At 42.8% G+C, this 12,756-nt stretch overlaps 1 protein-coding gene across 1 annotated transcript; it reads right to left on the bottom strand.

Moving 5' to 3' along the window:
- Nucleotides 1-671: 671 nt before the first annotated feature.
- On the bottom strand, nucleotides 672-12,215 carry vdac2 (voltage-dependent anion channel 2). The gene is made up of 9 exons (XM_021580806.3): nucleotides 12,108-12,215; nucleotides 10,360-10,431; nucleotides 9,887-9,936; nucleotides 9,475-9,627; nucleotides 9,228-9,280; nucleotides 5,582-5,809; nucleotides 5,051-5,201; nucleotides 4,688-4,745; nucleotides 672-1,700 (listed from the first exon to the last, which is right to left on the bottom strand). Exons 2-9 carry the CDS (start codon nucleotides 10,424-10,426, stop codon nucleotides 1,609-1,611), a joined length of 852 nt encoding a protein of 283 aa, XP_021436481.1. The 5' UTR covers nucleotides 10,427-10,431; nucleotides 12,108-12,215; the 3' UTR covers nucleotides 672-1,608.
- Nucleotides 12,216-12,756: the final 541 nt, after the last annotated feature.

The raw sequence follows: 12,756 nt of genomic DNA, 5'->3' as shown, positions 1-12,756 counted from the left end.
CCATAGATTATGGCCTCATTTCAATTGAAATGTCATGTAACTCACGAAAATCTTTGAAATTGTTACATTTATATTTGCACGCCTTGATAGGGGTTTAACATACCAGACTGCAGTCAATGACGAGGCAAACAATCGTCGTTTGATGGAATTTGAAATTTAGAGCACAAAACATTATGGACACCTGATCTGTCCATGTCAGACTTAGCAGGTGAAAGCTATGATCCCATATTGATGTCACTTGTTAAATCCACTTCAAATCAGTGTAGATGAAGGGGAGGAGCCAGGATAAAGAAGGATTTTTAAGCCTTGTGAAATGAATTGTGTGCCATTCAGAGGGTGAATGGGCAAGACTAGATTTAAGTGCCAAGAACTGCAACGCTGCTGGGTATTTCAAGCTTAACAGTGTCCCATGACTGTCAAGAATGGACAACCACCCAAAGGACATCCAGCCAACTTGACACAACTGTGGGAAACATCATAGAGCCAACTTCCCTGTGGAAGCCTTTGACACCTTGTCAAGTCCATGCCTCAACGAATACAGGCTATTCTGAAGGCAAAAGTGGGTGCCACTCAATATTAGGAAGGTGTTCCTAATGTTTGGTATACTCAGTGTATATGCAAGACCTCCCAAGGCCAGAGAAGTTCAGCTCTCAATAAAAGCCAGGAGTTGGTTTCTGGAGTTCAAAGACTTTATTGAAAAGTTAAACATACAACAACCTTCCAGGTTTCCGGTGATCTCGTTCTCAGTCAGCCAAGTGACCAGAAGCTACTGGGATAGCATTCACACTGAACTTGACTTAGTGTATACCACACCAAAGCCGGACAGTATCCAGGCAGTTTGGCTTTACTGTGAACCTTATTAAACCCTCCCATAGTAGTCTGCAGCAAAGTAGAAAACAAAAGAAAGCCTGCCAGGTCAGCCAAGAATGAAAGGTTTTAACCCCAACATAGAATCTGTTTCAAGCCACCCAAAATCTGCGCAGTTTAAGCGAGGGCTTCATCATGTACAGTGTTGATATAACATCTCAAATCCCAATGGCTGACTGACAGATCATAACAGTACAACACAGCTTTAAACTCGTCCTCATGTGTGTGGAAGGAAAAACAAAAAGGCGTATGATGATATTTAAATAGTAGGGGAGCCTAGTGCAGTGAATAATGCAGTTATAAATGAGATGTGTTCAGACAAGATATTAGATGATTGGTTAGAAATGGTCAAATCAGAAATGTATGACCAAACCCAACCGCTGTGTTTAACCAATCGGATGTCTCACCAAATAAAAACACTTTAGAGATGTACATAAAAGCCACATGTGACCAACTAGCTACATGGGAGGAGAACAATGTGGTGTATTTTATTGTCATGGCCGTGTTGGATAGATGCAATGAGAAGGTGTATAAATTATTGACCCACTGAAAGTGTCTTTGATGGAAACGATAAAGAAAACATTTACAACAAAGAATGACGGGGTAGTGTTTTTTTCTCATTGTAGCCTCTGAACAAATCCCTTCCATTCATGATATACCCCCTTGCTGGTTTGAGTTGGAAATGCATTTTAAGGGCAGATACTGCTGATATTCTCTCGTTTCCTTCACCGCAAGGAGAGTTTAGGCCTCCAGTTCCAACCCCAGGCCCAGCTTGTGTCCTCCAGTGTTGATGCCCTTACCATCTACCAGGGCAGAGAGGGTGAGTTTCACACCTGCAACAGGAGAGAGGTCAGGGTCACATTCAGGATGACAGTAAAGAAAATAGGTGTCAACTAGGGATGGAAATTAAGCAAGCCAGAGGGTAGTATTTTCAGACAGATGTGCAGAACTACTGAAAATCCTAAAGTTCCATCCCCGGTGTCAACATTGCAGATATAAATCTCCTATAGAACACACAATTTCCTATTTTTAAAATGAGATACTTGCTGAGATAATCAGCGATCAAGTCGTTGGAATCTCCCCTTTAAACAGCATGCATGATGGCAGTCGCTGGGAATATCTGGTCGCTAGCCCCCTCTATTGGCCGACCGTCGCTCCTTTCATTGAAAATGACTGGTTGCCGGTAGCTCGTTTGCAGATGATCAAGTCCCCAGTAAAATACGATACATCTTTAAAAATCCATTTGTGCAGTACAGTGCACTTATACATGCACTTATAGAAGCATTCCTACTTCCCTCCATATTATGTACAACATTGTCCAATGAATTTATATTGCAGACAATACTGTATGAGAGTCATTAAGAGCTTAGGTTGAGGAAGAGAAGCAGATACTTGTTTGTGAACAACCCTTCAAAATCCCAGATTAGGCTATTTCAGCAACACCTGTTGCTGACAGGTGTATAAAAATTGAGCACACCCATACAATCTCCATAGACAAACACTGGCAGTAGAATGGCCTTACTGAAGAGCTGTGACTTTCAATGTGGCACCGTCATAGGATACCACCTTTCCAAAAGGTCAGTTCGTCAAATGTCTGCCCTGCTAGAGCCGCCCCAGTCAACTGCAAGTGTTGTTATTGTGAAGTCGAAACATCTAGAAACAACAACGGCTCAGCCGCGAAGTGGTAGGCCACAGAAGCTCACAGAACAGGACAGTAGAGTGCTGAAGTGCGTACAAATCGCCAGTCGCAACACTCACTACAGAGTTCCAAACTGCCTTTGGAAGCATTATCATCACAATAACTGTTTGTCGGGAACTTAATGAAATGTATTTGCATGGCCGAGCAGTCGCACACAAGCCTAAGATCATCATGTGCAATGCCAATCGTCGGCTGAAGTGGTGTAAAACTCAGCACCATTGGACTCTGGAGCAGTGGAAACACGTTCTCTGGAGTGATAATCACGCTTCACCATCTGGCAGTTCGACAGACAAATCTGGGATTGGCGGATGCCAGGAGAACGCTACCTGCCCCAATGCATAGAGCCAACTGTAAAGTTTGGGGGAGGATTAATGGCCTGGGGCTGTTCTTCATGGTTTGTGCTAGGGCCCTTAGTTCCAGTGAAGGGAGATCTTGATGCTACACTAGACGATGACATTCTAGACAATTCTGTGCTTCCAACTTTGTAGCAACAATTTGGGGCAAGGCCCTTTCCCGGTTTCAGCATGACAATGCCCCCATGTGCACAAAGCGAGGTCCATACAGAAATGGTTTGTCGAGATCGGTGTGGAAGAACTTGACTGGCCTGCACACAGCCCTGACCTCAACCCCAGCGAACACCTTTGGGATGAATTGGAATGCCGACTGAGGTCAGGCCCAACATCAGTGCCTGACCTAACTAATACTCGTGGTTGAATGGAAGCAAGTCCCCGGAGCAATGTTCCAACATCTAGTGGAAAGCCTCACCAGAAGAGTGGAGGCTGTTATAGCAGCAAGAGGGATGGGGGGGGGGGGCCAACTCCATGTTAATGCCCATGATTTCAGAATGAGATGTTTGATGAGCAGGTGTCCACATACTTTTGGTCATGTAGTGTATTATGAAGTGTGGGTTGGCCCTCAGCTCATAAACCATTCTCTGTAGCTCACTGCTTTTAACACACAAGAGGACCACTTTTAATTAATATTTAAGTGCTGTCCCTACATATGTACTTGAACAGTGAAAAACTTTTCATTTGGCTCTATACTCCAACATTTGGGACTTGAAATCAAATGTTTTATGTGAGGTGACAGTACAGAATGTCACTTTTTATTACATATCCATTTTACCAGTTAGTAATTAGAGCACGTTATGCATCTAGTCCCCCCATTTAAAGTAGTCATAAGTATTTGGACAAATTTGCATAGTATATTCAATTTATTCATAAGCTTAGTATTTGGGCCCATAATCCTAGCACGCAATGACAAAGCTTATGACACTACAAACTTGGATGCATTTGCAGGGTGACCCAGTCCCCGAAGTGACTTAATAAACCCTCTCGCATATTATTGAGGTCTACTCAGGAATTCAGCATTCCGTTATATCACATTTCTGGATAGCGGAGGTTGTCTTCACAGGTCTGATTGGAGTTTAACCTTTCAGTACTGCTATTGGTCAACAACTCAGATGTTATTTAAAGGTCTTGGATTCAATGTGCCTTCTCTTTTTTGTTCCTGATTGACGCTGGTGAGATATACACTCTCCCATGAGCTATGGCACAAGCTATCTTTTCTTTGTCCCACTCCCTCTCTGATCATGCTTAGAATAATGCTTTGTAACTGAAGTTTTATTTGATTTCAATCATTTTACAAAGTAATTAAAAACATCTATATTTAGAATTCCATTCTCAGACCTTTGATTGCTGTAACTCCACTGTAGTCTCTTGCATATTTTTAAATCTTATAGCCAGATAACAGTCTTATCATGGGTCACATGAAGAATATATAATATTATGCACATATCAAATATTACCCCAATACACGGTTTGTGCCCAATATAAATGAATAGTAAATAATGTAGTGTCATTTGAGTCACTTTTATTGTAAATATTGTAAATAAGAACAAAAAAAAATCTCTAGCATAAATAGATGGATTTTGATGGAGATTTATTATTTTATCATGCACTTAGATTTCCGCAGGGCGCAGACATCGACTTTAGGGGGTTAAAGTCCTAACATTAGAACAACCTGTGCTGTGAACTTTATTCTAGTGACAGCTGATAAAATAACCTTTAGAAACACAAATAAGATAACTATTATAATTATCCTTAAAACAAGAGGTCTTACCTGGTCTCAGCGTCTGGGTATAGCCAACACCGACAAGGCTGTTGTTGTTCACTTTAGCCTGAAAAGACCAAATGAATTGATTAACTTAAAATCCAAAGGCAGATAACGACAGCAGTCAGAAATTTACTTAGCAACTCTGATATTTCAGAGCCAGACAATGTAGTGGGGTGTAGAAGATATTTCTTGCATGTGTTCTTAGGATACAAAGGACAGTCTAAAAAAACAAGAGTGGTTTCCCAAACACAGATTAAGCAACAACAAATAAAATTGATGGAAAATCTCCATTGACAATGCTTTTCAGTCCTGGACTAGGCTACATGTGTCTGAAACTGGCACAAAGAGTAACTCGTGCTCGGTACTTACACTGATGGAGGCGCTCTTGTCCAGCTGGTATTTGGCTGCAATGCCAAAGTTTGTGCTGTTGCTGCCGGCAGTCCAGGCAAGGTTGACCGCCGTCTCCAGCACGGGGCTCACCTTCTGGTAGATGGAGCCGCCAAACTGTGCACCGTCGTTACTGTAACACAAGAAAGGGGAGAAGATTAGAGAGAGAACTGCGCAGTCTTTACAGTAACAATAACCAGGGAGAGGAGTGATAAGAGGGTACTTCTCTGTAGACCAGTTTGAAATAAAGCCCTTTCCTCTACCCTCATATGCAGTTTGTTGGGCCTGACATTTTGAGCCCTGTATAGGGGCTTTGGTTCAATCGTTGGATATTCAATGATTATCATTTCCAAGTTGAACCATCACCATATTGCCTACAGCTCTGTCCATTCACCCATGTCAGCATAAAAAAAATGTAAAAAGTTTTGCAATTGAATGTACACAGCAGAGCACTGGAAATTCATAACATTTTAAATAGAAAGGCATAATAAACTCATGTATGCCCTCAATTACACATTGGTGTGCAGCTGGAAGTCCCCGGTCTTGTATCCCACAGCGAAGTTGTTCTGGGTCATCTTAGACTTGGCCGTGTCAAAAGTCATCTGGTAGCCGGCGAGCCAGCCCTCGTAACCCACGACGGCCGCCCCGTGGATAGTGGGGCCAGCAAAGTCAAAGTCGACATCACAGCCCAGGTTGACAAACTCGCGCTTGTAGGCGGTCTTGACTTTGCCGCTCTTCTTGCTGTTGGAAAGGAAAACAGTTTTGGTTAACCATAGCCCACAATCTGAACTATAATATTTTGAATGAACAGCTAAACAGCTCAGGCTTAATATAGCCAGTCTGAGGGAAATGTAGCAACCGTAACATAATATGAATGCAATTGGGACAAACCAAGAGATGAAAAACATCACTCCAGTAATTCACCTATACACTTATGTTCATAATCAATAGTCCACAAGCAATAACAATTCGGAGCCACGTCTTTCTGGAACATTACACCAGCCAACAAGGCTTACAGTAGGTGCACCAACACACACAACAAGAAATCAGACTTTATGAGCCTCTTGTGCTAATGTTACATGACACCAAGCCCAGTTCTAAACTAATAGCGTGGCCAGCATGAAGCTAGCTGAGAAACTAGCCTTCTGTGGGTTGAAGTTACCCCCAGACACCGATCTTTGGTCAGTTTTGCATTGTCTGTACTAATGGTTAAGTTTAGGATTTTATTTTACCTTTATTTAACCAGGTAGGCTAGTTGAGAACAAGTTATCATTTGCAACTGCGACCTTTCCAAGATAAAGTCAATAACACAGTAGAAAAAAAGAGAGTCTATATACAGTGTGTGCAAAAGGCATGAGGTAGGCGAATAATTACAAATTTGCAGATTAACACTGGAGTGATAAATGATCAGATGGTCATGTACAGGTAGAGATATTGGTGTGCAAAAGAGCAGAAAAGTAAATAAATAAACAGTATGGGGATGAGGTAGGTAAAATTGGGTGGGCTATTTACCGATAGACTATGTACAGCTGCAGCGATCGGTTAGCTGCTCAGATAGCAGATGTTTGAAGTTGGTGAGGGAGATAAGTCTCCAACTTCAGCGATTTTTGCAATTTGTTCCAGTCACAGGCAGCAAAGAACTGGAACGATAGGCGGCCAAATAAGGTGTTAGGGAGGATCAGTGAGATACACCTGCTGGAGCGCGTGCTACGGGTGGGTGTTGCCATCGTGACCAGTGAACTGAGATAAGGCGGAGCTTTACCTAGCATGGACTTGTAGATGACATGGAGCCAGTGGGTCTGGCGACGAATATGTAGCGAGGGCCAGCCGACTAGAGCATACAGGTCGCAGTGGTGGGTGGTATAAGGTGCTTTAGTAACAAAATGGATGGCACTGTGATAAACTGCATCCAGTTTGCTGAGTAGAGTGTTGGAAGCTATTTTGTAGATGACGTCGCCAAAGTCGTGGATCGGTAGGATAGTCCGTTTTACTAGGGTAAGTTTGGCGGCGTGAGTGAAGGAGGCTTTGTTGCGGAATAGAAAGCCGACTCTAGATTCGATTTTAGATTGGAGATGTTTGATATGAGTCTGGAAGGAGAGTTTACAGTCTAGCCAGACACCTAGGTACTTATAGATGTCCACATATTCTAGGTCGGAACCATCCAGGGTGGTGATGCTAGTCGGGCGTGCGGGTGCAGGCAGCGAACGGTTGAAAAGCATGCATTTGGTTTCACTAGCGTTTAAGAGCAGTTGGAGGCCACGGAAGGAGTGTTGGATGGCATTGAAGCTCGTTTGGAGGTTAGATAGCACAGTGTCCAAGGACGGGCCGGAAGTATACAGAATGGTGTCGTCTGCTTAGAGGTGGATCAGGGAATCGCCCGCAGCAAGAGCAACGTCATTGATATATACAGAGAAAAGAGTCAGCCCGAGAATTGAACCCTGTGGCACCTCCATAGAGACTGCCAGAGGACCGGACAGCATGCCCTCCGATTTGACACACTGAACTCTGTCTGCAAAGTAGTTGGTGAACCAGGCAAGGCAGTCATCAGAAAAACCGAGGGTACTGAGTCTGCCGATAAGAATATGGTGATTGACAGAGTCGAAAGCCTTGGCAAGGTCGATGAAGACGGCTGCACAGTACTGTCTTTTATCGATGGCGGTTATGATATCGTTTAGTACCTTGAGCGTGGCTGAGGTGCACCCGTGACCGGCTCGGAAACCAGATTGCACAGCGGAGAAGGTAAGGTGGGATTCGAGATGGTCAGTGACCTGTTTGTTGACTTGGCTTTCGAAGACCTTAGATAGGCAAGGCAGGATGGATATAGGTCTGTAACAGTTTGGGTCCAGGGTGTCTCCCCCTTTGAAGAGGGGGATGACCGCAGCAGCTTTCCAATCCTTGGGGATCTCAGACGATATGAAAGCGAGGTTGAACAGGCTGGTAATAGGGGTTGCGACAATGGTGGCGGATTGCTTCAGAAATAGAGGGTCCAGATTGTCAAGCCCAGCTGATTTGTACGGGTCCAGGTTTTTCATCTCTTTCAGAACATCTGCTATCTGGATTTGGGTAAAGGAGAACCTGGAGAGTCTTGGGCGAGTAGCTGCGGGGGGGGGCTGTTGGCCGAGGTTGGAGTAGCCAGGAGGAAGGCATGGCCAGCCGTTGAGAAATGCTTGAAGTTTTCGTTAAGCATATCCCAGTTTAGGTCACCTAACAGAACAAACTCTGAAGCTAGATGGGGGGCAATCAATTCACAAATGGTGTCCAGGGCACAGCTGGGAGCTGAGGGGGGTCGGTAGCAGGCGGCAACAGTGAGAGACTTATTTCTGGAGAGAGTAATTTTAAAAATTAGTAGTTCGAACTGTTTGGGTATGGACCTGGAAAGTATGACATTACTTTGCAGGCTAACTCCTCCCCCTTTGGCAGTTCTATCTTGATGGAAAATGTTATAGTTGGGTATGGAAATCTCAGAATTTTGTGGCCTTCCTGAGCCAGGATTCAGACACGGCAAGGACATCAGGGTTAGCAGAGTGTGCTAAAGCAGTGAGTAAAACAAACTTAGGGAGGCGGCTTCTGATGTTGACATGCATGAAACCAAGGCTTTTTCAATGACAGAAGTCGACAAATGAGGGTGGCTGGGGACATGCAGGGCCTGGGTTTACCTCCACATCATCCGCGGAACAGAGGAGGAGTAGTATGAGGGTGCAGCTAAAGACTATCAAAACTGGATAAAGGAAGCGGATTCTAGATCTGTACCTAGGGGAAACTCATCCCACGGAGCTCAGTGGACATGCAGTGACTCATGGGGGAATAAGGATATGAATGGGCACTTCAGGCTAAGGTTGGACCAAATCATGGTTTCAGCGGCATAAAAAAAATCTAGTTTAGTAAAATGGCAGTGCACATTGATGCGACCACTAAAACATACAAGTTGGATAGCAAAGTCAATGGGTTGCTAAATGTATCCAAATGGTCACAGTTTGGAGGCCCTGCTAGGAGAATAAACTACATTCAAATAAAAGCACAAAAACAGTAACACAATCCATGGCTTGGATGTGATTCAAATAATACTACACAGACGAGTGCCATTTCAGGCTAAAGTTTATTTGACTGACCAGTACTAGAACTAGTCCTCTGCATTGAACTTGTACATTACTAATCATACCCAGTGTTTGGTGAGAAGGTTGTGTCGAATGTCAGCTTCAGACCCTTGGCAATCTAGAGGGAACCAGAACAGAAAGTTGGAAAAAGACTGGCAACACAAGGTTGATTTGATCAATATATATTGCATATTAATTATTTGTTTGAATCACCTTTTATTGTGTCAGGCTATCATGACGCTCCATAGACAGATTTTGTTGTGTAAGGCTAACCAATTGTGTTCCAAAAATAATGTTTTGTTGAATCCGAACCTGGTCTTCAACGGTGATCTCTGTTCCCAGGGTGTTGTCAGTGTTCCACTTCTCTGTGAAGGTCAGGCCATACTCGGACCGCTTGTATTTGGTTTCAAGGCTACCTGCCACCTTGCTGGTGTCCGTGTTTGAGGAGCCAGCTGTTTTGAACTCCTGTATAACATTTGTAAAAAGATTCAAATCAGGATATGAACAAAAACTTGTATAATTATCTGAAAGCTCCTGGGTTTTTAATCATCAAGGAGTGTATTGAACTATACTGCTGTCAAGCTCCCAGGGTTGTAAATTCAAATTACCTTCTATTACACAATTACTGCAATCATAAACATGTCTAAACTTTTACATATGGTAGAGTAGATACAATTAATTTTCAAAGTACACAAATGATTAGAAAGAAAATAAGTAAACTTACCACTCCGCTGTCAGACTTGGTCTTCACATCAAGCTTCACCAGGCCAAACCCTTTAGGGGGAAAAGCAAAGTTCTTATGAATTAAAACCTATTTCGCAACCCTTGCATTGTTCAAATTCATCCTCGGACGGTTACACCATATGACATTTTCATCCTTTGATATGCCAAAACTGTAAACATATCATGCCATGTGATAATTGATCCCGTGCCAAATAGGGGAGAACATGTAGAAATGTGCTGTAAGAAGATTTTTTGCATATGTTTCTTATATATCTAAAATATTTTCCTTGGACACAAAAATAACATGTCACGACAACAGCTTACATATAGAAGGAGCACCCGCCCAGCCTTCCTATTGGTTTAGCATGCCTCTAACAAAGCCACCCTATTGGTTATTCTTGTTCTTACACAAGGTGTTCAATACAACTAAATCAATGACCAGTATAGCCTATTCCAGAGTGAAAGATACAGTACCATAGCCTTTGTTGAAGATATCCTTGGCAGATTTGCCAAGGTCACCATATGATGGAGGCACTGCCATTACACCTGCAGCAGGAAAAAAAATATGCATATATTACAGTCAGAGTATATTTTAGTTTACAAAATGCCTGTGCAAGGGTGCGTAGTTCAGAAAACAATGTTTCTTTTGAGTCTATAAACATAGCTACTCATCCAAAACAGCTAGTCATCCTTTGGGATAATGTCTATTTTCCCCCAACTGAAGGGCGTGGTTGCCTGTCTGTATAAGAGCCAGCTCTATCAGCCCAGAGCATGGGTTCCCTTGCAGATGCTGGATATGATAAGTGGCCTGTCTGTCTGCATCTGTATAGCTCTGCATGGCCAACTTATTTAAACTGACGCTAGGCCATAACTCCGTGACTCACTCAGTCACGGCTAGGTGGAGGAAAATAAAACAATTCCAGAAAGGGTGGGTCTGGGAAGGGCTCCACTCCCCAGCCAAGTACTGTCTCCTACCCAGTCTGTCCCATTAATCAATCAATAACTGGGCATGGTGCAACTCAGAGACTCCATTACTAATCTCCTAGAACAGTCTCTAGGACAGACCGTGGTAGGTGGGTCTTTCCGTTACAAGACCACGCAGTCATTCCTGGTTCATGTGAGGCCTCATCTTTGAGTGAGGGTATAGCATACTGTAAGAAAGGGGGTGTTTGTGTAGTGAATCTATTTTTGACATCCTGTGGTTGTCATAACAGCTGAATCAGTTTGAATGAAACAAGTTGACATTGTCACCACACTGTTACAATATGGTTCAGGAATGCCTGGTGTTCCACACTAACAGTGTCAGGTATTCATTCACCTGTCACTACACACTTTTCAGAAGTGACAACCATAAAACCTATAAAAATGTATGCGAAAATTAAGCAATTCTGTTCGACATATGCCATTCAGCAGAGCCAGCTGAGTGGTAGCTAGTTAGCCAGCTAAGGTTAACAGATAGTGAGAGGCTGTACTTTCAAGTTCCAGTTCTGTATCTAACATTAGCTAAGGTGGCTGGCTAGCTAATGATATGGAAAAGATAATGGTATGCCAATTATGGCAACTGTAATGACAAACGTCATACTGAGCAAAGGTGGGCAAGGTTAACTGAGGGAAGCCATTGATATATTCAACCTATCCTATTGCTATCTAGTGTTGCTGTGGCGAGTTAGCTGGCGTAGAGGCGCGTGTCAAAGTTCTGAGATATATTCTTTATGCTGGACAATAAAACAATGTACATATTCCTTGTGCATTTTCTGTACAGAAATGTTTAAGTTGTTTCAACACCTTAAAAAGTCTGCCATGCACAAGTAGCTATGTAACCTGCTGTACGTCCGCATTGCCAGGCATGCATTGCATGCCAAGGAAGCTAACTAACTAGCTACAGCTAACGTAGCGGTCTAGTTAGCAGATTGAGTTGGCTAGCTAGCGTTACTGTTACAAAATGGAAGTTATCTAGCTAATTCACAGTTAGCTACTCCAAGTAACAAAGTAATCCAGTTTAATTTGTGGTCTTAATTTCACACACATGTGCACCGGACATGAGTTGTCCTCTACAGTACTCGTAACATAGCTCAATAGCTAGCTTATGCTAACCGGCTAGCTAGGAACATTCAGCGATTGCGTGTCAGGCAGTACTCGGGCAAGCGTGGTCATAAACTGCGACAAATATATAGTTTGGCTAGTTAATCTACAGTAAAATCCAGTTCAGTTGCTTCACTTACCGGTAAAATATGGGACTATAGATCAACTAAAGTGACTTTATTCAGATGTTTGTGGCGCCGCTGTAGACTTCGCCGGTTGGACTGGAGTGTAGGACGAATTGAAGGAGACTGCAAGGAATGACGTCCACAGCATATCAAACATCCGAAGCGAAGGACCCCTCCTTGAAACATGTTCACCTGTTAACATACTTGCAGATTCATGACAAAATAATTACAAAATGAACAAAGGTAAAAATGCATTTTTTTTTAGCTGTAAATATTTTGAATATTTTTTTTAACATTTTCTTTATTATAGAATCATCCATTTCCGGGTGTAACTTCTCATTGACAACTATATTTGATCCTGTGGAGTAGGTCATGGGTCATGTGGAGTACGATCACTAGAATGAGAAAGGCACTGAGGGAGTCATCCGTACATATCTGACTGGTGTTAGACTTTATTGACTATTCTGATCTGATCTTCAAATCTATTTTTATCTTCTTCTTAGACTTCTATAAAGCCTTCGATACAGTGGAACATGAGTTTCTATTTCTTATGCAAGGTTGCCAATTTTTCCTTACCTCTTCCTGCTTGCAACCCAACTTTTTACAAGTTGTATTATATCCAACGATACACAGTTCAAGTCGGAAGGTTACATACACTTTGGTT

The sequence above is a fragment of the Oncorhynchus mykiss genome, chromosome 23 (genome assembly GCF_057628025.1).
Source record: "Oncorhynchus mykiss isolate SJ-2025 chromosome 23, ASM5762802v1, whole genome shotgun sequence".
NCBI lineage: Eukaryota > Metazoa > Chordata > Actinopteri > Salmoniformes > Salmonidae > Oncorhynchus > Oncorhynchus mykiss.
The sequence above is the reverse complement of the archived record's forward strand: the minus strand, read 5'-3'. Positions and strand labels throughout refer to the sequence as shown.